Raw genomic sequence first — 25,678 nt, 5'->3', positions numbered from 1 at the left:
TAGGGCAGGCCTATTCCATGTGCTTTACTGTATCATTTATTTAATTTTTACAGTAATCCTTTGAGGTTAGATTTAAGGTTATCCTTACTTTATAAATGGGGCTTCCCTGATAGCTCAGCTAGTAAAGAATTCGCCTGCAATGCAGGAGATTCTGGTTCGATCCTTGGGTCGGGAAGGTCTGCTGGAGAAGAGATAGGCTACCCACTCCAGTGTTCTTGGGGTACTCTGGTGGCTCAGATGGTAAAGAATCTGCCTGCAATACAGGAGGCCCCAGTTCGATCCCAAGGTTGGGGAGATCCCCTGGAGAAGGGAACGACTACCCACTCCAGTATTCTGACCTGGAGAATTCCATGGATTGTATAGCCCATGGGGTTGCAAAGAGTTGGACACGACTGAGTGACTTTCACTTATTTTATAAATAAAGGGTGTGAGGCACAGAGAGGTTAAATACCTTGCCCAGGGTTACATAGCTAGTAAGTTGTGAAGCCACGATTTAAATCCTGGCAATCAGACTCTAGAGTCCTTACTGTTAACCACTTCAATACTGTATTGTATAGCTCTCACTGATGATGGAAATGTCTACGAGGGAGTTAAATGTACATCATGAGAGAGAACTAGATTGTAGGTAGGATTTTGGGAGTTAAAAACACTTGGGGGTCACCCAGAGAAAGTTTAAATAGAAATGGCAGATAGATGCTGTAAACACTGCCATTTGTCAGTATTGTTCCCAGGACATGCTTAGTAGCTCAGTTGTGTCTGACTCTCTGTGACCCTGTGGACTATAGCCTGCCAGGCTCCTCTGTGGGATTTTCCTGGCAAGAATACTGCTGGGTTGCCATTTCCTCCTCCAGGGGATCTTCCCAACCCAGGGATCGAACCCCAGTCACCTGCATTTCCTGTATTGCAGGTGGATTCTTTACCCTTGAGCCACTGGAGGAACCCCCTTTTCCCATGACAGACATTGCTAATAGATCGGTGGAAGGTCCTGTGAATAGGAAGAAAACCTGGAAAAGATAGTGCCATTTGAAGTCCCAGAGGAGAGCTTGAGTGTATCAGATTTTTGTATTTTCCTTTATGTGTTTTGAGAGCTTAGTAGAAAAAGATGTTATATTTGGCAGTCAGGGTTCCTTAGTGATCTGAGTGAGTGAGATATCCACGGAGCAGTGGGGATCAACCAGCAGAGAAGATGGATGGATAGTTATTATAGATTGACGCATAATCCAAGATTGTGGTTTTCAAGGTAAGTATAATCCCCAGAGGCAAGAAAGTGCCTTCAGAGAAAGTGAGGAAAGGATTTCAGGATATAATTTGGATTAGGAAGTAAATGAAGTCAAAAGGGGGAAGATAATTTGGAGGATGGAACCGAACTGATGGGGAGCAGTGTTTCCTTTTGCTTGTAGACAACTGTGTTGGTGCATCATAGCCAAGCAGCCCGTGGACAGAGCTCCAGGATCTGCCCAGTGCCTCTTCTGATTAGCACACTTATTGGGGCCACCCAACAGCATGACAGTCCCAAAAGATTGGAGCTTAAAGGAGGGGGATCTTAGACTGTACAGATTTGGGGAGGAGTATCTCCAAGGTGAAATTTCTCTGAATCCGGTTTCTCAACTTTGAGACTCTTAACATTTTGAGGGCTGGGTAGTTCTTCGTTGTGGAGGCAGGGGGTATCTTATGTATCGAAGGGTGATTGGCAGCATCCCTGGCCTCTACCCACTAGATGGCACCCCCACCACCAGTTTGTGACAACTAAAAGTGTTTTTAGACGATGCCAGACATCCCCAGTTGAAAAGTTCTATGAAGACCCACAAGATCTTCTAGAAGTAACACCCAAAAAAGATGTCCTTTTCATCATAGGGGACTGGAATGCAAAAATAAGAAGTCAAGAAACACCTGGAGTAACAGGCACATCTGGCCTTGGAGTACAGAATGAAGCAGGGCAAAGGCTGATAGATTTTTGCCAATAGAATGCTCTGGTCATAGCAAACACCCTCTTCCAACAGCACAAGAGAAGACTCTACACATGGACATCACCAGATGGCCAACACTGAAATCAGATCGATTATATTCTTTGCAGCCAAAGATGGAGAAGCTCTATAGAGTCAGCAAAAACAAAGACCTGGAGCTGACTGTGGCTCAGATCATGAACTCCTTATTGCCAATTTCAGACTGAAATTGAAGAAAGTAGGGAAAACCACTAGACCATTCAGGTATGACCTAAATCAGGTCCCTTTCAATTATACAGTGGAAGTGAGAAATAGATTTAAGGGACTAGATCTGAGTGCCTGATGAACTGTGGTCGGAGGTTCAAGACATTGTACAGGAGACAGGGATCAAGACCATCCCCAAGAAAAAGAAATGCAAAAGAGCGAGATGAAATGGCTGTCTGAGGAGGCCTTACAAATCCCTGTGGAAAGAGAAGCAAAAAGCAAAGGAGAAAAGGAAAGTTATGCCCATTTGAATGTAGAATACCAGAGAACAGCAAGGAGAGACTAAGGACAAGGACCTTCTCTAAGTCTTTGCACACCTGCTGCTGCTGCTAAGTCGCCTCAGTCGTGTCCGACTCTGTGCGACCCCATAGACGGCAGCCCGCCAGGCTCCCCCGTCCCTGGGATTCTCCAGGTAAGAACGCTGGAGTGGGTTGCCATTTCCTTCTCCAGTGCATGAAAGGAAAAGTGAAAGTGAAGTCATGCAGTCGTGTCCGACTCTTAGCGACCCCATGGACTGCAGCCCACGAGGCTCCTCCGTCCATGGGATTCTCCAGGCGAGAGTACTGGAGTGGGTTGCCATTGCTTTCTCCCTTTGCACACCTAACATCTTGCAAATTATCTGGCGCATAGTACACTCTCAGTGAATGTCTACTGAGATAAGCCAGTTTTGTTAATAATTGGATAAGTAGGTTAAACCTGCAGTTTCTTAGAGTATTTCAGTTATCAGACCTCAAAAAGAGGCCAGAGTTCCCTTAGTATTGTCAGAATCTGATTTGTGTGGAGAAGTGTTTTATCCCATCATTTCTTTTATTTTTATTTAAAAATTAAAAAAAAAAATATATCCAGTCATTTCTGTGAGGACAGATCACAGGTGTCCTCTGGGAGAATGGGAAATGGAACAGAGTGATGTGCTGGCTTTAAAAGATAACACAGATCCCTTTAGCTCTTCCAGCACCTGGAGCTGACTGTGCTGTAGGTAGTTTCAGAGTTTCACTGAAACTATAGGTAAAGCTGGGAAATAGGCAGAATGTCAGGCAATCAGCTGCAAACCTAACCTGTTCTGGTGGAATGATGCTTTCTGGGCAGGTAATAAAATTATAAGCCCAGTTGTGGCATTTACAATAATATGAACCAAATGTGACATTTATAAAACTGATTGGTTTCCAGGTTTGTTTACATGTTTATCCTTAATGCAAATATATAAAATATTGCTCTGTTTTACTTTTTGGCCTAGCAGTATGGTTTTAATTGATAAATAATGTCCACCATAAAGCACATAATTCATAACTGCATATTTCAATAAATTATCAACAAGTGAAAATAGCTGTGTAACCACAACTCAGTTCAAGAAATAGAACATTACCAGCTCTCTCAATAATTTTGAAAATTGCTGTATGATTCAGCAATTCTACTTCTGGGTTATATATTCAAAATAATTGAAAAAATTCAACAAATCTTTGAAAATTTTATCTTATTGCTAATATTCATTAGTTTCTAATGTGTCTAAATTCTATCAAGCCTTTTAAAAGTTATTAGAAAAATATACACAACAAAGAAGTTACCATTTTACCATTTCAGTGGCCCTTAGCACATTCAGATTGTTCTGCAGTCATCATCATTCATCATCTCCAGGACTTTTTTCCTCTTCCCAGATTAAAATTTTGTACTCATTATACATTGACTTCCCATTCCTCTCTGCCCCAGCCCCTGGCAGAATGACAGGGACCATTCTGGCAACCACCATTCTACTTTCTGTCTCACAATTTGATGATATATGTCATATAGTAATATGATATAATAAATGGAATCATATAGTATTTGTCCTTTTGTACCGGCTTATTTCACTTGACATAATGTCTTTGGGGTTCACCCATGTTGGTGCTAGTGGTAAAAAACCTGCCTGCCAAAGCAGGAGACATAAGAGATGCAAGTTTGGTCTCTGGGTCGGGAAGATCCCCTGGAGGAGGGCATGGCAACCCACTTTAGTATTCTTGCCTGGAGAATCCCATGGACAGAGGAGCCTGGCGGGCTACAGTTTAAAAGGTTATAAAGAGTCAGATATGACTGAAGTACTTCACACACATGTTATAACAAGTGTCAGAGAGTTTCCTTTCTTTTTAAGGCTGAATAATCTTCCCTTGTAAATATAGGACACATCTTGTTTATCCATTTATCCTGTAATGGACACTTGGGTTGCTTTCACCTGTTGACTGTTGTAAAAAATGCTGCTGTAAACATGGGTGTGTGTGTGTGTGTATATACACACACATCTGTTCAACTCCCTGCTTTCAGTTCTGTTGAGTACCTACCTAAAAGTGAAATTGCTGAATCAGGTATTTCCCTGGTGGCTCAGACAGTAAAGAATCTACTTAAAGTGCAGGAGACCCAGGTTCGATCCCTGGGTTAGGAAGATCCCCTGGAGAAGGGAATGGCTACCTACTCCAGTATTCTTGCCTGGAGAATTCCTGAAAGAAGAGCCTGGTGGACTGCCACCAATGGGGTCGCAAAGAGTAGGACACGACTAAGCGACAGTCACTTTCACTTTTTTATGATATTTCTGCTTTTCACTTTTTGAGGAACTGCCTTACTGTTTTCCATAGCTGCATCATTTTATAGTCCCACCAGCATTGTACAGGATTCTAATTTCTTTACATCTTCACCAACTTTTTTTTTTTTTTAAATAATAAGCATCCTAATAAAGTACATCCAGGTTTTTTTAAAGAGTATCTTTGTTATGGAATTTCCTGATATAAAAAAGTAGAGCAAGTAGTAGTTGAACTCCCATGTATCTGTCACCTGTGCTCAATAATTGTGAAAACTTGGCCAGTCTTGTTCCAATGATGATCTCTTTCTCCCCCATTATTGGAACTCAGACACCAGTCATCATAAACTTTAATTAATTAATTTAAAAATTGAAGTAGTATGCTGCTGCTGCTGCTAAGTCACTTCAGTCGTGTCCGACTCTGTGTGACCCCATAGATGGAAGCCCACCAGGCTCCCCCTTCCCTGGGATTCTCCAGGCAAGAACACTGGAGTGGGTTGCCATTTCCTTCTCCAATGTGTGAAAGTGAAAAGTGAAAGTGAAGTCGCTCAGTCATGTCCGACCCTTAGCGACCGCACGGACTGCAGCCTACCAGGCTGCTCCATCCGTGGGATTTTCTAGGCAAGAGTACTGGAGTAGTATATTTGATTTATAATATATAAACTTTCTTTTTCTCTATGAAAGACAAAATAAAGCATAAAACAGTATTATTAATATAAATAATGTTTGTGAATTTTACTTGGGTCATAGCCATGTATGGAGAAGGCAATGGCAAGCCACTCCAGTACTCTTGCCTAGAAAATCCCATGGACGGAGGAACCTGGTAGGCTGCAGTCCGTGGGGTCGCTAAGGGTCGGACAAGACTGAGCGACTTCACTTTCACTTTTCACTTTCACACATTGGAGAAGGAAATGGCAACCCACTCCAGTGTTCTTGCCTGGAGAATCCCAGGGACGGGGGAGCCTGGTGGGCTTCCGTCTATGGGGTCACACAGAGTTGGACACGACTGAAGTGACTTAGCAGCAGCAGCATAGCCATGTATTTGATTCAATGATCCATGTCTCTTGTGTCTTATTAACAAATATGTTCTCAGCATCATTCTTGCTCTTGTACAGTGCAGATATAGATATACTTTACCTATGCTTTTCATCTACCCTTGCCTTCTTGCTTGTTAACAATTTTATTCATGAGTAAAATTTTGCAATACACAGTTACTGTGATCACAAGCTACGTAGTCATTTGTAAACACAACTTTAACAGCTTATCAGTAACTGCCAAAAGTCCTATGAGAATGGAAAAGAGTGAAGCAACATCATTATAGACATAACTTTGCTGTTGTTCAGTGCTGAGTTGTGTCTGACTCTCTTGCAACCCTATGGACTGTAACTCGCCAGGCTTCTCTGTCCATGGGATTTCCCAGGCAGGAATACTGTAATGGGTTACCATTTCTTTCTCCAGGAGATCTTCCCAACTCAGGGATCAAACCTACATCTCCTGTATTGCAGGCAAATTCTTTACTGCTGAGTCACCAGGGAAGCCTTAAACATTACCTTGAATCACTTCTAATATTCTTTTATTGAGGTATATATATTCTCATGCAAGGAGATCCAACCAGTCCATCCTAAAGGAAGTCAGTCCTGAATATTCATTGGAAGGACTGATGTTGAAGCTGAAACTCCAGTACTTTGGCCACCTGATGCGAAGAACTGACTCATAAAAGACCTTGATGCTGGGAAAGATTGAAGGCAGGAGGAGAAGGGGACAAAAGAGGATGAGACAGTTGGATGGCATCACCGACTCAATGGACATGAGTTTGAGTAAACTCCAGGAGTTGGCGATGGACAGGGAGGCCTGGCATGCTGCAGTTCATGGCGCTGCAAAGTCGGACACGACTGAGTGACTGAACTGATATATTCTCATACAACATATATATTAGTTTCAGATAAACAATGTGATGATTTGATGTTTGTGTATATTGTGAAATGATCACCATGACAAATGTAGTTAACATCTGTCACCATTCATAGTTAGATTTTTTTTCTTGGGATGAACCTTTAAAATTTGTTGTGTGTGTGTGTGAGTTGCTCAGTCATGTCCAACTCTTGTGACCCCATGGACTGTAGCCTCCAGGCTTCTCTGTCTATGGAATTCTCCAGGCAAGAATATTGGAGTGGGTTTCCATTTCCTTCTCCAGAGGGTCTTTCTGACCCAGGGATCTAGCCTGGATCTCCTGCATTGGCAGGCAGATTCTTTATCATCTGAGCCACCAGGGAAGCCAGAATTTACTCTTAGCAAGTTGTTAATATGCAGTAGTAGTTATTATTAACTATGCTGTACATTACATCCTCATGACTTACTTATTTTATAACTGGAAGTTTGTATTTTTTGACTGTCTTCACCCATTTTGCCTACCCCATACCCCTGCCTCTGGCAACCACTAATCCTTTATTTATGCAGCTTCAATTTCTCTTTTTTTTAAAGACATATGCTTTCATTTGCAGTACTTTAATATACTGTATTGGAGAAGGAAATGGCAACCCACTCCAGTGTTCTTGCCTGGAGAATCCCAGGGACGGGGGAGCCTAGTGGGCTTCCGTCTCTGGGGTCACACAGAGTCGGACACGACTGAAGTGACTTAGCAGCAGTAGCAGCAATATACTGTATACCTCGGTATATTACATACCACTGTGTAGAAACACCATATTATTCAGCAAAAAATATAATAAAATTTTTATATTTTTATACTATAAAAGCATATTATACCTAAAAGTTAACAATAATTCTTTTTTCAGATACCTTGTTTGTATCACCCATATCTTTATGCTCAGTTTCTTTTAATCTGCTGGTACAGGAGACAAAGGATTACTAACAAGTTGCTCAAAGATGACAATTTACATTGCTAACCAAGATTCAGTTACAGTTTTTAGTTTGTTAACTCTGGGAGCAAGAACTCTGGTTATTTAAAACCATTCTTCCTGATATTTGTTGGCTTTTGTGTATATACCATAAATAGTACAATAGGTGGCCACTGCCCTCAGCAAATAAGGTGAGTTTAATTCTGGGATTGATTTATATTTATGTGTTTGTTAAAGTTGGCCGTTTTAAGGGGCTCCAGAAAATATACCTAAAAGCAGAATATAGGATGAAAATGTATCTACAAATTTATCTACATATCTGATAGAATGTGCTGGTAGAGACTGTGTTTACATTTTGGCTCTTTTGGAGATGAGGGCTAGTAATTATACATTTGCACCTGTGCATTTCCTTAATGTTAATCTCAGTGTTAAAAATGAGAATCTACTTATGGGTCAGAAGTCCTCTACTGGCAAAATCAGGTTGTGTAAATTCTTTAACGTTGGGTCATTTGAAATCTAACCTACAGCAGAGCCAACTAAAGGCTGTGGGAAAAGGAGAGGAACACACAATTATTTATTCTTTTTCCCTCCTATAGTTTTCTTATCTTGCACAGCAGATCTCAGTATATACTACTGCACTTTATAACTTTTGAAGGCAGTCTTGTTCAAGATACAAAGAGAAGAGCTCCCTACAATTTAAGATTGCATCAGTGTTCAGGTGTAAGAATGTAGTTCTGTTGTCAGGCACAGATAAATGAGTTAAAGGCAGAGCTACTTCTTTCTCTATCGCTCTGTTTATATGCTTTCTTTGTGCTGTTTTACTGGTTAACCATTTTCTTTTTGTTTGAAGATAGTTTATATTCTTTTTCATTAAGTAGCCTCAGTAGCAAAGAGCACAGGGGCTTCAGAGTGATAGTGACACTGAGGTTATTGTCCATTCTCCTTCTGTTGTCGCAGTAGTATATAGATGGTAGTAATACAATGACCCTTATATGGAATTTTCAGCGGGAAAAGAATCTACCTGCAATGCAGGAGACCCTGATTTGATTCCTGGGTCGGAAAGTTCCCTTGGAGAAGGGATAGGCTACCCACTCCAGGATTCTTGGGCTTCCCTGGTGGCTCAAATGGTAAAGAATCCACCTGCAGTGCGGGAGACCTGAGTTTGATCCCTGGGTTGGGAGGATCCCCTGGAGAAGGGCATGGCAACCCACTCCAGTATTTTTGCCTCGAGAATCCCCATGGACAGAGGAGCCTGGCGGGGTACAGCCGTAGGGTTGCAAAGGGTCAGACACGACTGAGCAACTAAGCGCAGGCAAAAACTAAGTAGGTATTAACTCATTTAATTTACACAAAAACCATATAAGATAGATATTATTATCCTCATTTTATTACTGAAGCATTAAGGCACACAGAGATTTGTAAACTGACTACTCCAAGTACAAATAACTAGTAAGTGGCAGAGTTAGGAATTGATTTGAGGCAGCCTGGCACCAGGACCCTTCCTCTAACCATTATACTTTATTGTTGTACTTACTTGACACCCATTTAAGTAAAGGGAAATGTGAGATAAAAAACGTTCTTAACATCTTTGTGGGCTCTGTGGAACTTATTATTTGTTCATTCAATGCTCCCTGTAGAATCAGTGATTACAGAGAGAACATTTAATCTAAAGCATTCATCCCTATTTTCAAACTAGTATTTTCAGATCTGTTCTCCATCTGAGACCTTGCATTTAGAAAAAGTACACTTGAACTTCTTAGTTGAATTGGCAGATCAAGAGCTACAGACAGGATATTGCCTCTGAGTATTTAGAATGTATTTGCTGATCCCCTGAAGCAGTAATTTGGCATAGTGTTTCTGCTAAGAGTTCAGTGTTAGGGATTTTGACTTCAAAGTGTGTATATGTGTGTTTTATATATATCTTTGTAGATAGACCACTTCTCCACAAATGGAGTCAATCTTACACAAATTCTGAAAATCTTTCAGAGCCATTTAAATCCAAAAAATATCTAAGCATTTGAAGTAGAACTATGTGCAACACAACATGTTACCTTTCTGGAGACTGGTGATAAGTAGAGTAAATAAAGCAACCTGCCCACTTTTAAAGGCTTGAAGTTCAGGCCAAAGAACCTCCAGTTAATCTTGCAGAGTTAGTTCTTATTTGGGCACCGATTTACATATACTTTTTATCTTTAAGTCTGAGTTATTAACCACTATTTGATAAAAACAAAACAGTGTTTTGATTTTTTCTGCATCTTTTGTCTTGGATTATGTGGATCTGACTGTGCTCTGGTTAGAACACAGGTGATTTGGGTCAGTCAAGTGTTTGGCTGTAGCGAGCAATAGATCATCATTTCTGCCCATGAGGTGTGCATCTTATGGAGTACCTGACTTTCTCACGCTAATTTTCTTTCCCTTAGGTTTATGAAGGTCTCGACATCATCACCAATAAGGTTTCTGCCCAAGAGCAGAGGCTGTGCCAGCACCACATGATCAGCTTTGTGGATCCTCTCGTGACGAATTACACAGTGGTGGACTTCAGGAACAAAGCAACTGCTCTGATATCCTTCAGGGAGACAGCAGCTAGGCTTGGTGGCTGCACGGCAACCCAAGCCAAGAAAGAGCTTTCTTTGTACTGACAGTTCCTCCTGAACAAAGATACGCAAGACAACAGTAGCATCCCCATCAGAACTCTTTGGATTGAAAGATACAGTGTCCTTGCTGCTGAATCTTGTCCTTAGACTGCAGGGTCAGCATCACTTAGAAGCTTATAGAAGTGCTGAATTTGGGCCTCATTCTAGACCTCCTGAATCAGAATCTGCATTTAACTAGAGTCCCAAGTGATTCATTAGTCATATTAAAATTTGGAAAGTGCTGTTTTAGTGGAGAGAACACTGACTTAGGAACGAGAAAATCTGTGTCCTAGTTTTAGAATTGAGTCTTTTGCCCATATAAATGCTTTACCCATGAGCTTATTTCCCATCCTTTAAATGGGAAAAAGAAATTAATTTAGAAATAGAACAGGATTATAGTAGGGAAAAATAATTTTGGGGAACACCAAAGAAATTTTGGAAAAAAGAGTAACATGAGAGGGCTGCCCTTATATTTTAATGTCCAAACTGCCTTTACTTTCTGGACTACTGTATATTAAAGCATATTGAAAAGTCATAATAATTTTCATGTCATAGCATGAAAATTATATACTAGACAAATTTATAGCACAGATAAGAAAAGCCAGATACATCTTGAAGTTGTATGTATGTATTTTATGATCAAGGTGGCATTTCAAAACAATGAAGAAATAATGCAGTAGTTAATAATTTTTCCTGGGGCAGTTAATTTTTTTTCTTAAGTGAAATCAGATCCTTATTATATGTGACATAAGTTCCAGATGGATTTCAGAGTTAAATAAATGTCTTTTTTTTTTTTTTAATGAAACTTTAAAACAAATGAGATAACATGTAATGAGTAGTTACATGAGATTAGAGTGGGGAAGGACTTTGTAGATATAGTCTTTTTTTAAGGATTTTTTAATTCAATTTTTTCTTTTTTATTGTGTTAAAATGTACATAAAATTTACCATTTATAAGTGTACAGTTCAGTGGTCTTAAGTATATTCACATTGAGCAGCTGTCACTATATGCCCATAATAGTCTTTTTTTTTTTTAAAGGAAAATGGCTAGATTTGGATATATTCTTATATTACCAATACAAGAATTTGTATTGATAAGAATACTGGCTTCCATGGTGGCTCAGACAGTGAAGAATCTACTTGCAATGCAGGAGACCCAGGATCGATCCCTGGGTTGGGAAGATCCCCTGGAGAAGGAAATGGCAACCCACTTCAGTACTCTTGCCTAGAGAATTCCATGAACAGAGGAACCTGAAGGGCTATAGTAAGTACATGGGTCACAAAGAGTCGGACATGACTGAGTGACTTACACTAGCCACTAGCCATTGGTAAGAGTGTATTTCAACTATTTCAGTTCCTAGGTTTCTATCCTTAAGAAACCTTGCCACAAGTATACCAGGAGATAAGTGATAGATCTTATTTTAACAGCATTATTGCTCTTAACAACAGAAACATATAAATACCCAAGTTCCTACTTAGAGAAGAATATATAAAATGTGCCTTGTTCATTTAAGTACTATTTCAGCAGTGAAAATGATGAAGTTGTAATTCCATGCATTATGGAGGAAGAATCTTATACATAATTAAAGGAGGGGCATACAATTTGTTTCTCTTTTTTAAAAATGGACATATGCCTTATAATCCTTGACTGGTAACATCTTTCTCCCCACCCTACCCCAACCTCTTATAGAGGGTTTCTGATAGAAAAGAGGTCATCTATCTCTGTGCCCACAGAGTGGCCGGCAAGGGGAAGAAGTGTATAAATGAGTCTTGATCTGGGTTGAAAGTCTCTTTATCAGTTACCCTCAGAAGCACAGTTCCTCTTAAAGTAGATATTATCTGTTTAACTGAGATTCTAAAGAGAAGAATTCCAAGTAGCAGGGGTATGAGAACAATAATGACTAAAGTAAATTGAGTGCTTACTCAGTAGAAAAAAATATTTCAGGCATTGTCTTAGGGGTTTTATTTGCATTGTCACATGTAATGCTCATAAGAACTTGTGAGAATTTATAGGTGAGAAAGCTGAAGCTTAGGCAGCTTGAATGAGTTGCCGGTGTTGGAGCTGGTAATTGAAATCTATTTGTCTTTACATCCTGTGCTTCCCAGGTCACCTGGTAGAGTTTCAAGTGTGAAATATATACTAGTACCCCAGAATGGTGAAGACTGACTGAGTCTAAGACCACAGCTTAGAGAAACCAGCTCATAATTTGCCTTAGAAGGCAAAGTCACATAATGGATGTCATTTTCATGGCTTCCTGCACAACTGACACTTGGTTCTGTGAGAGTTCTTTAGGCTTGTGCTTATTAAGCTGATTTGGAATACTAAGCAAGCTTTGAATTTGAGCAACAAGGCTTAGAAAGTTCTAGAACTAGAAGGAATTACCATCGTGCATCTGTCTCTGGTTTATGCAAGTCCCTCCAGAACAGATAGGAAATGATTCTGAGAACTCATGAGAAACAGTGAAGACTAGTATCAAAAATATGACAAATGAATGTGGTTTCTTACTAATCCCCTACTTCCAAGTGAGTCAGCATTTTCTTATTGATGTTAAATATTTTGATGTCTTTCTTAACGTTCACATTGAAGATATATTTGCCCGAGACAAAATTCCTATTGTCGTGGGAGGAACCAATTATTACATCGAATCTCTGCTCTGGAAAGTTCTCGTCAATGCTAAGGTATGTTTACTTCACTTGTTGTTCAATGAGGAAATGGATTCTTCTTTCTTGCCAGCTGATTTTAGTGGAAGGAAAGTTGACTCTTGCCTATTATACTCAGCAACTGTACTAATTTTCCTACCTAATATTCTGAAGCAAGTGCCATTTCCATATGTGAAGTGTCCTCCTCTAGGCTGGCCTAAGGGCAGGGGCTGTATGTGGGAAAAACGCTTCTCTGTGGATTCATTAACATCGCCATGTAAGTTAACAGTACGTTAGTCTGATTCAACATTTCCCGGCTGTAACAATCTGTATGTCAGGGAGATACCTGACATCAACCGTTTTTACAGAGGTGCTATTGTATAGGGTGGGACTTTGCAAACTATTCAGTATAATGTGCTGGAAATTCTGGTCCATTCTTGGGTCACACTTATTGAGAAGCTGGACTCCTGGATGTGTTAATATAGATGTATTAGTCAGGGTAGCTCATACTTCTGACAAGGAAGCAGTGTACCTGAGTACTTCCCTAGACAGTAGATCTTCTTTCCTCTTTATTTGCTATGGCCTCATAGTACTACCGTGGTGTGTTGGAATTTTCTGTTTATGATCTCTCACTATATGGCAAGACCTTCTGATTGATCTCAGTTGTGTTCCTAACACTTAACCAAAGTGCCTGGCACATACAGTGTATCAGTGTTTGTTGAATTGTTTAATTAACTTTACCTCTAAACCTTCATTTGATCGCCCCAGGAGATGGGCACTGAGAAAGTGACTGACCGAAAAGTCGAGCTTGGAAAGGAGGATGGCCATGTTCTCCACAAACGCCTAAGCCAGGTTGACCCGGAAATGGCTGCCAAGCTGCACCCACATGACAAGCGCAAAGTGGCCAGGTAAGAAAGCTGGGGCCACTGACCCGAAGCCCCTTTAGAGGTAGAGGGCAGTCAGTTCTTCAGGGTGCCTGGGTGGCGAGACAGGTTTGGTAATAGCATCTAGTGGAGATGGATGTGTTCTAGCACAGCAGGTTTGGAGGCCCTGAATTATTGCCTTAGTCCAATTCCTTCAATTAATAGTTACACCCTACTTTGTTGTTACATTTAAAATTGGTAATACAGTGCAGTTGTTCCCTAAGGCCTGTGTACTCTTGCTTCATTTTCTATCTGATCTTTGCTTGTATAACAGTTTTCATATAAATTTTTTTCTGGCATGCAGCAGTGACTGAGTTCTGCCCCAGCACACTGCCCATTGGGAGGCAGGTTTTAATTTTATTTTTTTCCATAACTTTATTTATTTATTTTTTTTGGAGGTGAGTTTTATAAGTTGTCTTATATTGATCGGCTCACCTTAACACATGGAGGCTTTCTTGAAGGGAAGAGAGAGATGATCTTAGTTCATTAACCATGTTTTCTTAGGTTATTTTGAAATTGAATCCTCATGTGTTAGGTGTGTTTTTCTCCCTCCCTCCCTAGTATTAGATGGTTTATTTTTTCCTCCATAAATAAGCATCTTCATTGGCTCCATATTCTGTTCACTTCTGACCACATCTTCATTTTATCAGTTATTATACCTACTTTTTTTCCTTCCAGTTTTCTTGACATATAATAGACATATAGCACTGTACAAGTTTACAGTGTGCAGCATAATGATTATTTTTACATACATCATTACGTTATTACCACGGGAAGTTTAGTGTACTTATATAGATAGAAAATAAAAGAGAAAAATAGTTTTCTCGTTATGAGAACTCTTAGGCCACCCTCTTAACTTTCATTTATAGCTTACAACAGTGTTAGTTTTATTTATCATGTTGTACATTACATACCTGGTACTTGTTTGTCTGTAACTGGAAGCTTGTGTCTTTTGACTAACTTCATTCAGTTCCCCCTTCTCCCACCCCAGCCTCTGGTAACCACACATCTGATTTCTTTTGTTTTGAAGTATAATTGATCTGAAACACTGTGTTGATTCCTAGTGCACATCATAGTGATTTGATATTTTTGTATGTTGCAGTATGATCACTACTTAGGTGTACTTCTATGCAGTGCTGGAGGTGACACCATATCTGGCAGAGTAGAGGCTCAAATGAGGATCTACTATATGGATGTTTATACACTTTAAATATTATAGCAACATTTGGTATTGATAGGGGTTATGAAATATTTTATTCAAATATAGTGTTCTAGATCAGTGTTTCTTAAGCCTTCTCTACTGTCCACTCTGCCCTTGAAGCTTTTTTAGAAAATTTTTTCTCTTGTTGTAACTGCCTCCCTCCCCTCCTTGAAATTTTAATACTAAAGAATAAGATTTGGGTTATGGTTACTCTTTGGAAGGCTGCACATGATTATAATATCTAAGTGTTTTTTGCCCCTTAAGGTCAGTATCACCCTGTTAATAATACATATTCTAGATTAATGAAGTATATATTTTCCAGTATTCAAACATTTTATTGTAAACATTTTAATAGAAATCTTCCAAATTTTTTTTTGAAAACTCAAGGATACTAGATGAACATTCATTTTTATATTGTTTTATGGTATGATTATCTGTTCCTTTTATTAATCAATTCTTATCATTTTTCTTTGTTTTGCTGCTTCTAAAATAATAATGAGTTGAGAATATATTTTAGTAAGAACAATAGGTTAGGAGCAGGAGTTCTAGAGTCTCTAAAAGAAGATCCAAGGACCTTTTTCATCTTTCTTTTTGTTTGAGGCTGTATATTCTAACCTCCAGATAAGTAAGATATCTATTACTACTTTTTTCCCCTTGTAAGTCCTCTTCTGAGAGACCAGTGATGGGGAAAGACGAGGGGTTTCTACTCTTGTGTTAGGGTTTCAGGAAGTAGAATTGGATCAGGAAGGGATAGATCACTTTCAAGCTGATAAGTTGCAATCACTCAGAGTGGTAGAGTATAGATTTGAGAGTTCAGTTACCTAGTGCTGCATAACATAGTAGATACTAACAGAGTGGACGGTGGCTTAAGTATGTGAATTCTTTCTTCAGTGATCTTTGTGTGTGTAGTAGAGTACTGAATTAGTCTGAAGCATTCTTCATTGATTTTAGACATATTTAAAAAGAAAGTTGATAAGCTGGATATACAGCATACTTTTGTACTGTGGGAAAGGCATTCCAGCGAGACTAGACTTGTTGGCTTATAACAAGGTGTCCCAGCAAGCTTTTATTGCTTACTTGAAAGTGAATATGTCCTATTCTGTTTGTGTAGAAGAAACCTGTTGTTTCTGAACCTAAAGATTTCAGAGAATTTTATGTATGTTTAGAAAGGGTAGTTTTATCTCTTTTAAGTTTTCTTTATAACTCTTTTCTGAGTAGCTATAGGATTGTTGTATAACACCAGACTTTCATGTGTTCAGGGGCTTAAACGGTGAAAATGACAATGAGGCATTCTATAATAAATAGCCTCTCTCCTGTTTTACTTGAGAATTAATATTTCCTAATGGTTTTTATGGATGTGCCTACTCTACTCTTTCAAATGACTTAGGAGCCTGCAAGTGTTTGAGGAAACAGGAATCTCTCATAGTGAATTTCTTCATCGTCAACGTGCGGAGGAAGGCGGCGGTCCCCTTGGAGGCCCTCTCAAGTTCCCTAACCCATGCATCCTCTGGCTTCATGCGGAACAGACAGGTAAAAGTCCTTTAGTATCCCAGAGTCCATCTGAGATAAAGCTATAGTAATACATTGCTGTATATAAATGAAGTAAGTCAACTATACCTCAATAAAACGTTGTTCTGAAAAACCATGTTCTCAGTGGCATATGAATGGCTCATAATAAGCGCTAAGCAAGAGTTTGCTATTAATTTTATTATCATTACCAAAGGCACAGTGTCATTTCCCTGGGTACCGGTCTGGAAAGCAGGTAAAGGTATTCCTGGCATTAGTATAAGATACCAAGGATGAGATAAGATGGGATGGGAAAGGGGCTACTATCCAGAGAAGATCCAAAGGAGAAAGAGAAGGCTCCTGTGGAAGGAGGTCTGACTCTCTGAATTGGCTAGTGCTTTCTCCTTATATAATAAGATGATGTGCCTCATTCTTGCAATTTTTATTGAATTGAGGAGTTTGTGACTGAATATAATTATATCTTTGGACTCTGAACTTTTTCTTCCATTTGAACAAATTCTCTTCTTTGTGGCAGCTTATGCATTCATCATGTATAGTACGCACCTTCGGCAGGCTTGCTGGCTGATGAGTTAATTTGATTCAAGTTCTAGATGAGCGCTTGGATAAGAGGGTGGATAACATGCTTGCTGCTGGGCTCTTGGATGAACTAAGAGATTTTCACAAACGCTATAATGAGAAGAAAGTTGCAGAAAACAGGTGAGGATCTGGCTGCTACTTTCACGTACTCTTCATTCCTTGCTTATGGTCAAAGGACCATAAACACAATTCTGGCTTTGGATCTACTTGGTTATTAGCCTTTGTCCTTGGCATTGGCTCGGCTTGTGGGAAGGAGTGTTGGTGTACTTGTTACAGTTGCAGTTTTCTAATCTCACAGACATTCCCAAGAGTTAATTTTCAACTGAAATAACCTGGGAGCTGATTGGGGGGTGTAGAGGAAGGATTTGAGAGAGGTGGGTACTGCTCAGGATCTCAGTTTCTCCATTTGTGAGATGAAATGGTTCAGCTCGATCATCTCCAGGGCCCTCTAACTCTCAGATGCAATGGCTTATCCACTGATGCTCTCTTCTTCTCAGCCAGGACTATCAACATGGTATCTTCCAATCAATTGGCTTCAAGGAATTTCACGAGTACCTGATCACCGAAGGAAAATGCACACCAGAGATTAGAAACCAGCTCCTAAAGAAAGGTGTGAATTCTCCATCTAACCTAGCCTTGGATATCCTTGGGTGCTAGAGTGTCCAGCTGGTATGGTCTGAGAGAGAACTGAGGCTGAAAGAGTCCCAAATGGCCTTCAGCTCAGAATGGAGATTTTCACGTACTAAGTATCCACCAGTGTGCTGATGTGGCTGGTTTTCTCTGATGCCAGGCTGGCTGGACCTTCCTTGCAGCTGAGTGAGAAGTGCTTAGAGGTTCTTACATCTGCTTTGTCTTTCAGGTATTGAGGCTCTGAAACAAGTGACTAAGAGATATGCCCGGAAGCAAAACCGATGGGTTAAAAACCGTTTTTTGAGCAGTGAGTCTCCTTGTTTTTCCTTATGTTCTGGGTCTGCTTTCAGTAGAACGTCAGCATTCTCAGCTCACCCAGAAAGTAAACTTTAGTTTCTGGATCTGACCTGGGGGGTGTTGCAAAGTGATTATCCAGGGGTGTTTTCTTTTGATACCTCAGTAAACAGTTCTTCCTGAGGAAGAATCTACCTTATACCTTGAACACCTGAGTACCGTCTGCAAGCTAGTAAGAGCAAAGTAGCGATATTTTCTTAGCAGAGTTGGTGTTTGGGGTTGATCTTAGCTTCAAACTTTATAGCTTAAGAACAATTAGATGTCTATAAGAAGGCTTTCCTAATTAAAATGGTTTTGGGGCCAGATAAGTAGTATAAAAAGACAAAGCCTTTACCAGTTCTCCTAGCATCACTTTTGTGTTCAGATACATGGTGTTTTAGGCTGCTGCACCTCTTAACTTCAATTGAATAGTGCTTTTAAGGAAAAGGGAAGGAAATTCATTGGGTGCAACACATTTATTACTGGGACTTCAAGGTGGGCATATTTCTTTTCTTTCTGAGGATAAGTAAATAGAAGCTTAGAGAAGTTAAATAACTTGCTCAAAATCCCCTTGCTAATAAGCAGTAGAGTACTGGATGCAGCCTGACTCCAAAGTCCACACTCTGCTGTATACCTGCTGCACTTGTATCCTTCAACTGTACCTTTATCTGAACAGCATTAGTACTGGGCCTTGGGTCAGGAATGGTGTGGTCATGAGCTGAAAGATTAATTTAAAGGAGGTTAAGCATAAATGAAACCCTGTTTTTATCTTTTGAGCACTTTTTAAATATGCTTTTGAATCAACTCCTGTTCACCCTTGCCATTGAATTTCTGCTTTCAGTTAGTTACAGATAAGTACAACCGAGGCCTCCCCCTCCTCCCCAGTGCCTCTGAACAGAAATGCCTTGGTCCGTGTTGTTTGACAGATCGCTGTCTCAGTTCTCATTCTCTGCCAGCGTTCTCCATGCAGTTCTACTTACCTTGCTTTGTCTGCACATCCTTCTAGATACAAGTCTTTTTGTCAGCCGAAACTGAAGTTCACTGCTACAGGTTTCTAACACAGCCTCTTTTCTCACCAGGCCTAACAATTCGTCTGTAACAAAAGATGGGGTTTTTTTGGGGTAATGATTTGGAACTTCTTCCTGTGGTAAAGCCGCAGTAACCCCCCATCTCTGAGTCACTCCGGGTCGATGGCACAGTGCATCGTATGCTCGTTCCTCATTCGTGTGTGTGCCCACACAGCATTGGTGCTGGAGTGAAAGGCACAGCTGCCCTGTAAATCAGGAACCGCGTGTGATTGGCCAGGGGCTGGTCTGCTGGGATATGGTTCTGGCACAGAGCCAGAGGGACTTCCCCACCCCAGCTTGGCCTTGGACCTGAGCCAGAAATAGCAGCTGGGAGCCGAGAACTTGTTGAAAGGTGCTGAGACAGGGCACAGAAGCCCAACAAAGGACTTAGAAGGGAAAGGAAAATATAGAGTGGCCTGGAAACAGGTGCAGAGCTTAGCCAAGGCCAGGTGTGCTGTGGATGCTGCCTGCACCCTCCCAGTCTCACCTTTCCGTGTGGTGGCAGGTGCAGCCCAGTCCAGTTTATGAAGAATCTTATTTGTGGTTGGCACAGTCAAAAGGCCAGCACCTGCCAGCCGTTGGCATTCCGAGGACTTTGATGTTTTTGTCCATGGGTGATGCTCTTCGCCTTTAGGCAACTGACTTAACCTAGATGTGGAAGACAGTTTAGTGTGTCTGCAGATTGAGGAAGCCAGCAGTGGAGACTAAACATGGTTGGCTCAGTTGGATGAAATGCCTGTAGCTGTACGTTTGGCTACCTCTAGTCTTACCTCCATTCAGAAGTAATTCACCATAGGGTATTTCTTGAATGCTTCTCTAGATCTGTTTCTTAGAAACAGGGCGCAACTACTTTAGTTCCAAGGCTTTTTTCTAATTTTCAGATTCAGCAGCTCCCTGGCTGATACCCTGCTGTTGCCAGCCCGTGATTATCAGTATGGTATTAATGAGTTTTGTGAGTGCCAGACTACTGAAGGGAGATACACAAACCTGAGATTAGTGTCTATTTCTAAAGAAAACTGTGAACTCTCTTGCCACAGAGTGTCATATCAGATGATATGGACCTTAGAACAGGTGTTCTCTTCAAGCTGCTAATTTCCCCCTATAACATGCTGCCTTTTATATTGTAGCCCATACAGTGGTTACTGGGGCTGTTACTGTTTGTTGTTTTCCTGAGTGATCTGGAAGATCCTACACCTGAGACTCTAGATTATACAGCTAGACGTGTTGGCTCCAGACCCATCAACCTTCTGGGTCTTTCTTGGACTGTGTGTAGTTGTTTGGTTTGTGTTACTGATTAAAAGGAGTGGCATGGTCAGAGTGTTCATTCCTTTGGCCCCATGTCTTTCCCTTGAGGATTTTGGAGTCCTGGGAGCAGAATAGATTGGGTCTTGGAAGCTGACCTCGCACAACTTTTCTTTGTCATCATTAGGACCTGGTACCAGTGTCCCCCCAGTATATGGCTTAGAAGTATCTGATGTCTCGAAGTGGGAGGAGTCTGTTCTTGAACCTGCGCTTGAAATTGTGCGAAGTTTCATCCAGGTAATTATTAATGCTGGTCTCGTCTATTGTCTGATTTTCAGAGAGCTTTGTGTAGCTGACACCTTTGTTGCTATGCTGGGGAATGAAGCATTCTTTTCCATGGAATAGAGCAGAAGGGCTGGCTGCTTTTACATCCCTGGAGGCTGCGTTTCTGCTTTCACATTCAGAAAGGTTGTTTTTAAAATCTGTTCACAGCCCACCTGCTCTCTGGGGTGAAAAAAAGGAATCTTGGGAAAATCTCACTCCTCTTAATATCAGAGAATGATATCCAGATCTCTTTGAACAAATGCTTCTTCCCCATCCCTGCCTTGTTCTTTCAGGGCCACAAACCTGCAGCCACTCCAGTAAAGATGCCAAGCAATGAAACTGAGAACAAGAGAAGTTATCACATGTGTGAGCTCTGTGATCGAATCATTATTGGGGACCGTGAATGGGCAGGTAAGAGTCTGGGGTAGAACACAGAGAAATCTGTAAGGGCGGGTCACACTGACTTCATGAAATTTAAGGGCTTTGGTAGCTTGAATGCTGGAGTCTGCTTGTTTGTAAAAAGATGGCCAGAGTCTTCTAATAGCCTATGTTCAGATTTTATGGAGGCCTTCTCAAACGGGAGAGTTGTCTCTGTATTCTGAATTTCAAAGGAAGATCGTTATGCTGTCTATTTTTGGCTCGAGTAGATATTTTATACTGAGAGGTTGGCAGTTAACTTTCCAGAGCTCCTATGACTTTTGTAATCCTGCCTTAGAGGAGTTTCATGGCCTCTCATATTTAGACCTCAGTGAGGGTGAAGGTAGGATTTTAAGGGAAGCCAGGCAACTCACCAGAAAGACCAAAGGGACAGAAACATCTGGGACGGGACAGGAAGTGCAGTTACTCCTGAGTACATTCTTCAAAAGTGGTATCTCCAGTAATTTTTATGGTAATGTGTTGAAGTGTTGTTGGTCCATAAACTGTGACGAAAAGTGTTAAGGGGAACTGTGTGGAAGCAAGACTGTCATACTCTGAAAGACAGTGGTGAAAGGGTACTCTTCATCATAAGGTGCTTCCAAACAACCCAGGATTGGCCTGCCCCAAGGTTCTAGTTCCTTGTTTCAGAATCTAGGTCTGTCTTTGCCACAGAGTGAGCCACATTGCACTTCTCTGTCAGATTTCTACAGTCATCCAGCAAAGCCCAAAAGGGCCTTAGCTGCCAAGCCTTGGATTTACATGGTATTCAGAAACTTGTTTAAAGCTCACTCCTTTTTTGCACAAGTAGGACTTGTATTTTACCCAGTGACTGGAATCCTCCCGTTCAGAGGACTGCTTTGCATGGTAGGGATTCTCACAGAAGTAGATTTTTCTCCCCATACCAACCAATAGAACTATGAGTTCTGTTAACTGTTAATGCTGGCAAAATGAACTGCATTGTCAGAGTCTGGGGATGGCTGTGATTGCCCAGGCAGAGAAGAAGCCTCGATTATCGTTGGTTCATAATGATGAAAGGGGAAGAGAAAGAGAGTGCCTGATTGTTTTTTCTAAAGGAAACTTAGTAGTTCGATTTGTCGAATGTCCTTCAGGGATTGCCATAGAGAAGCAACATTTGTGAGCCTTTGTGAGTGGAGCTTGTGTGAGCCTTCTATAGTGCCATCTGTCAAGTCCTTGCTCCCATCTCCTGCTGCCATGGGGAGTCAGTCCAGAGGTCATTTTTTGCCTTAGGCTCTAGCTGGAGACAAAAGCTGACTTTTTCCCTCAAGTAAATTTTTCCTTGACTTCTAACCTCTTCCTTTCCTACTTTGCTTCTAAATCCCTAAAAATGATATTTTGAGTAAGTGTAAAAGAGAGTTTAATCTCGTTGTCTGTCCTTTTAGGTATTTCCAAATAAGATTTCCTTGAAAAAGAGCACGCTAGTAAAAAGGAACTTCTTTCAGTTACAAGCTGAGAACTGCCTTTGGGGTGAGAGGTCAGAAATAGATATCAGCCGAGAGTAGCTTTTTACTGCTTCTGTGACCTCTTGAAAGGGACCATCAGAGAAGAATACTCGCTGTGATCTCTCTGTGTATTGTGTGCTGGAGAATGTGAGTGTCTGGGTTAGCCATTCAAATGGCTTATCTGACGCAGGCAGAGGGTTGTCACACCAGGAGGGTCAGCCTGAGTGAGCTGGTAAGAAGTGAGAAGACAGCTCAGGGTACTATAGGCCTACAATACAGACAAAAATTTGGATATGTAACTTTTGAAATGTATTTGTACAGGCAGCCCCAAATGGAAAAATAGAATCTAGAGCCCTGTTCTGGAAAATTGAATCTCTTTTTGAGCTATAGCTAAGCCAAAGAGCTTACCTGCTGTGTGACCTTGGACAAGATATAAGACCTCCATGAACTTCAGTCTCCTGTATAAAATGAGCTGAATAATACTGTCCCTCAAGATTGTTGTGCAGGTTAGTGATAGAAAGCACCCAGCAGATAGACGTGGTTCGTGGTATATAGCTCATTCTAGTTTGCTAGCTAGCTGGGCATATGACTTATTCTTCTTTTAAAAATGCTAAGCAGCTATACCAATACATGTGTTGATCCTGTTATTGTTAGAGACAAGAATTGTTTCGTTAATTTTGTATGCTACCAGAATTAATTAATTGTAGAAAATCCTAATTTTTTTGTTTGTTTTGTCTTAGCACATATGAAATCCAAATCCCACTTGCACCAACTGAAGAAAAGAAGAAGGTTGGATTCAGATGCCGTCACCACCATAGAAAGTCAGAGTGTTTCCCCAGACCATGACAAAGAGCTTAAAGAAAAGGGATCTCTTGGGCAGAATGATAAAGAGCTGAAAGCCAGCATTTAAGGGACTTGTCCAGTGACCTTTGCAAAGGTGGCAAGAGTCCAGTTCTTTCATTCAGTGCTGTGGTTTTAAAGTCTCATGTTCTCTGCTGTGGAAACAGTAGGTCTTGTTAGCTCCTTGTATGGCTGATGTGTCTGGTCTGGTAATGATGAGTTAAGGAAAGGAATATTTTTTTTTTCTTTTAATCTTAGAGGTTCTATTTTTAAAAGAGGCACAGATTGCACTTTTTTACATTTGATCTTCTTGGTGATAACTACTGGGATTCACTGTATCCTTTTAAAAAAAGTTATATGTCCTTGACTCTGGCTGGAAATACCTAATTTCCAGACACTTTTATAGCTGACTGAGTTATTGTGAGCCACAATTCCGGAGTTCTGGATGGGAGTGAATGGCAGGAAAGGATCAGCCCCAGTAAGATAACCAAGTGAACCAAACCAGTTTCAGGAGTTCCATGAAGAAGCAGAGAATCAGACTGAGGTGGTTGGGACTTAAAGTCTGAAGTCTTTGACATTTGTTGAGCTCCTCCTGTGTGATAATCACTGGTATATTCCTATTGAGTTAGGAATCTATTTTTATTAAAAGTTAAATAAAGAAAAAGTTTTTAGGAGCCTCTCTAGTGCTTGAAAAGATGTATATGTGATGTCTAACATATATAGTGTGCTTTGTTTTCAACATGAGAGCTTTTTCTCAAAGTCAGCGTTCTTAATATGTCTGTTTATTTAACAGATGTTTATTAAGCACTTAATTGTATTCCTGGAAAACATCTGGAAAGGGTCTTTTTGTTTGTTTGTTTGTTTGTTTGGCATGCGAGATCCTAATTCCCCAAACCATCAGTCCCATGCCCGCTGCAGTGAAAGTATTGAGTTTTAACCACCGGACCGCTAGGGAAGTCTCAGGAGGACTTTTTTTTTAGTTGGAGATTTGTTATTTCCAGTTGAAGCTCTCTTACTGGAGTGAACTGAGCTACCAGCCATATATGAATGTAACATAAAACTAAGCATTTTTAAGTTCACAGTTCAGCAGCATTTATGTTGTGCAACCAGAACTTTTTCATCATCCCAAACAAACTCTGTACCTATTAAGCAGTGACTATCCACTTAAGCAGTATTTGTTTAGAATCTAGAATCCACCTGCAATTCAGGAGACCTGGATTCGGTCTCTGAGTTGGGAAGATCCCCTGGAGGAGGTCAGGGCAACCCACTTCAGTATTCTTGGCTGGAGAATCCCCATGGACAGAGGAGCCTGTCGGGCTACAGTCCATGGGGTCGCAAAGAGACATGACAGAGCGACTTAGCACGCACACACACACACTATATGAGAGGCCCTGTGTAGGCTAGAGGGATAGAGACAAAATGAAATGTGATTCTTGCTTTCATAGAGCTTGAAATATTGTTATCTATACAGAAACAATAAATTTAGGTAAGAGAATATCAAAAACCATAAAGACTGTGTAGAATTTCACTTGGAGGGAAGAAATAAGAAGGGATCATGGAAGAAGGAGCATTTCTACCAAACCTTAAAAAGCAGTTCTTAGTGAATGTATTGTGAGCTTATGCAGAAGCTTATTTTTTAGATTTTTTTATATAGTTCAAAAATCAAAATATGAAAAGAGATATTCCTTGAGAAATCTTGCTTCTACCTCCATCCCCTTCTCCTCTTATAGATAATCACTTATTCATTTTTAATGTATATCTCATGAGTTTTTTTTTAAGTAAATAAGAACAAATGCAAATGTGTATTCTTGTTTCTTCCCCTTACCCAAAAGATGACAAGTAGTGCACACCGTCTTCATTTGCTCCCTTACTTGTTGGCAATACCTGAGTGTGCATGGCTGTCTCCTGCCTCCTCAGGCAGGTCTCCTGTTTCTTTTCTTTACCACCTTCCTGAAGGTCACTCAGTTGACCCCAGGCCTTAAGCAGGGTTCACTCATGTTTGCTGGACTTCATTCAGATGCCATGGTTAGGCCAAAACTAGCTTCTGAGGAATTCTCATGCTGTGGGCAGCTTTTTCATTCAACCAGCACATATTTTAGAACTTACTCTGAGCCAGGTGCTGTGCTAGACTCTGGGAGCTCAGTGATTAAAAAAGCCCACATTGGTCAAATAGCTACAGAATTACAGCTATGGTAAGGGCTGTAGCAATGGCACCCCAATCCAGTACTTTTGCCTGGAAAATCTCATGGACAGAGGAGCCTG

At 40.6% G+C, this 25,678-nt stretch overlaps 1 protein-coding gene across 1 annotated transcript in view; it reads left to right on the top strand.

Annotated features, from left to right (window-relative positions):
* The window catches only part of TRIT1 (tRNA isopentenyltransferase 1), a 46,528-nt gene extending 21,313 nt beyond the window's left edge, over positions 1-25,215 (top strand). Inside the window, exons 2-11 of the mRNA XM_055402174.2 lie at positions 10,025-10,167; positions 12,819-12,915; positions 13,645-13,784; positions 16,388-16,530; positions 17,112-17,223; positions 17,601-17,713; positions 17,963-18,040; positions 20,563-20,672; positions 20,993-21,110; positions 23,317-25,215. Coding sequence (XP_055258149.2) covers positions 10,025-10,167; positions 12,819-12,915; positions 13,645-13,784; positions 16,388-16,530; positions 17,112-17,223; positions 17,601-17,713; positions 17,963-18,040; positions 20,563-20,672; positions 20,993-21,110; positions 23,317-23,486 — 1,224 coding nt within the window. The 3' untranslated portion in view covers positions 23,487-25,215. The remainder of the gene's footprint in view (positions 1-10,024; positions 10,168-12,818; positions 12,916-13,644; positions 13,785-16,387; positions 16,531-17,111; positions 17,224-17,600; positions 17,714-17,962; positions 18,041-20,562; positions 20,673-20,992; positions 21,111-23,316) is intronic.
* Positions 25,216-25,678: the final 463 nt, after the last annotated feature.

Source organism: Moschus berezovskii, chromosome 4 (assembly GCF_049115385.1).
Source record: "Moschus berezovskii isolate FMDL1 chromosome 4, NW_MosBer_1.0, whole genome shotgun sequence".
NCBI lineage: Eukaryota > Metazoa > Chordata > Mammalia > Artiodactyla > Moschidae > Moschus > Moschus berezovskii.
The sequence above is the reverse complement of the archived record's forward strand: the minus strand, read 5'-3'. Positions and strand labels throughout refer to the sequence as shown.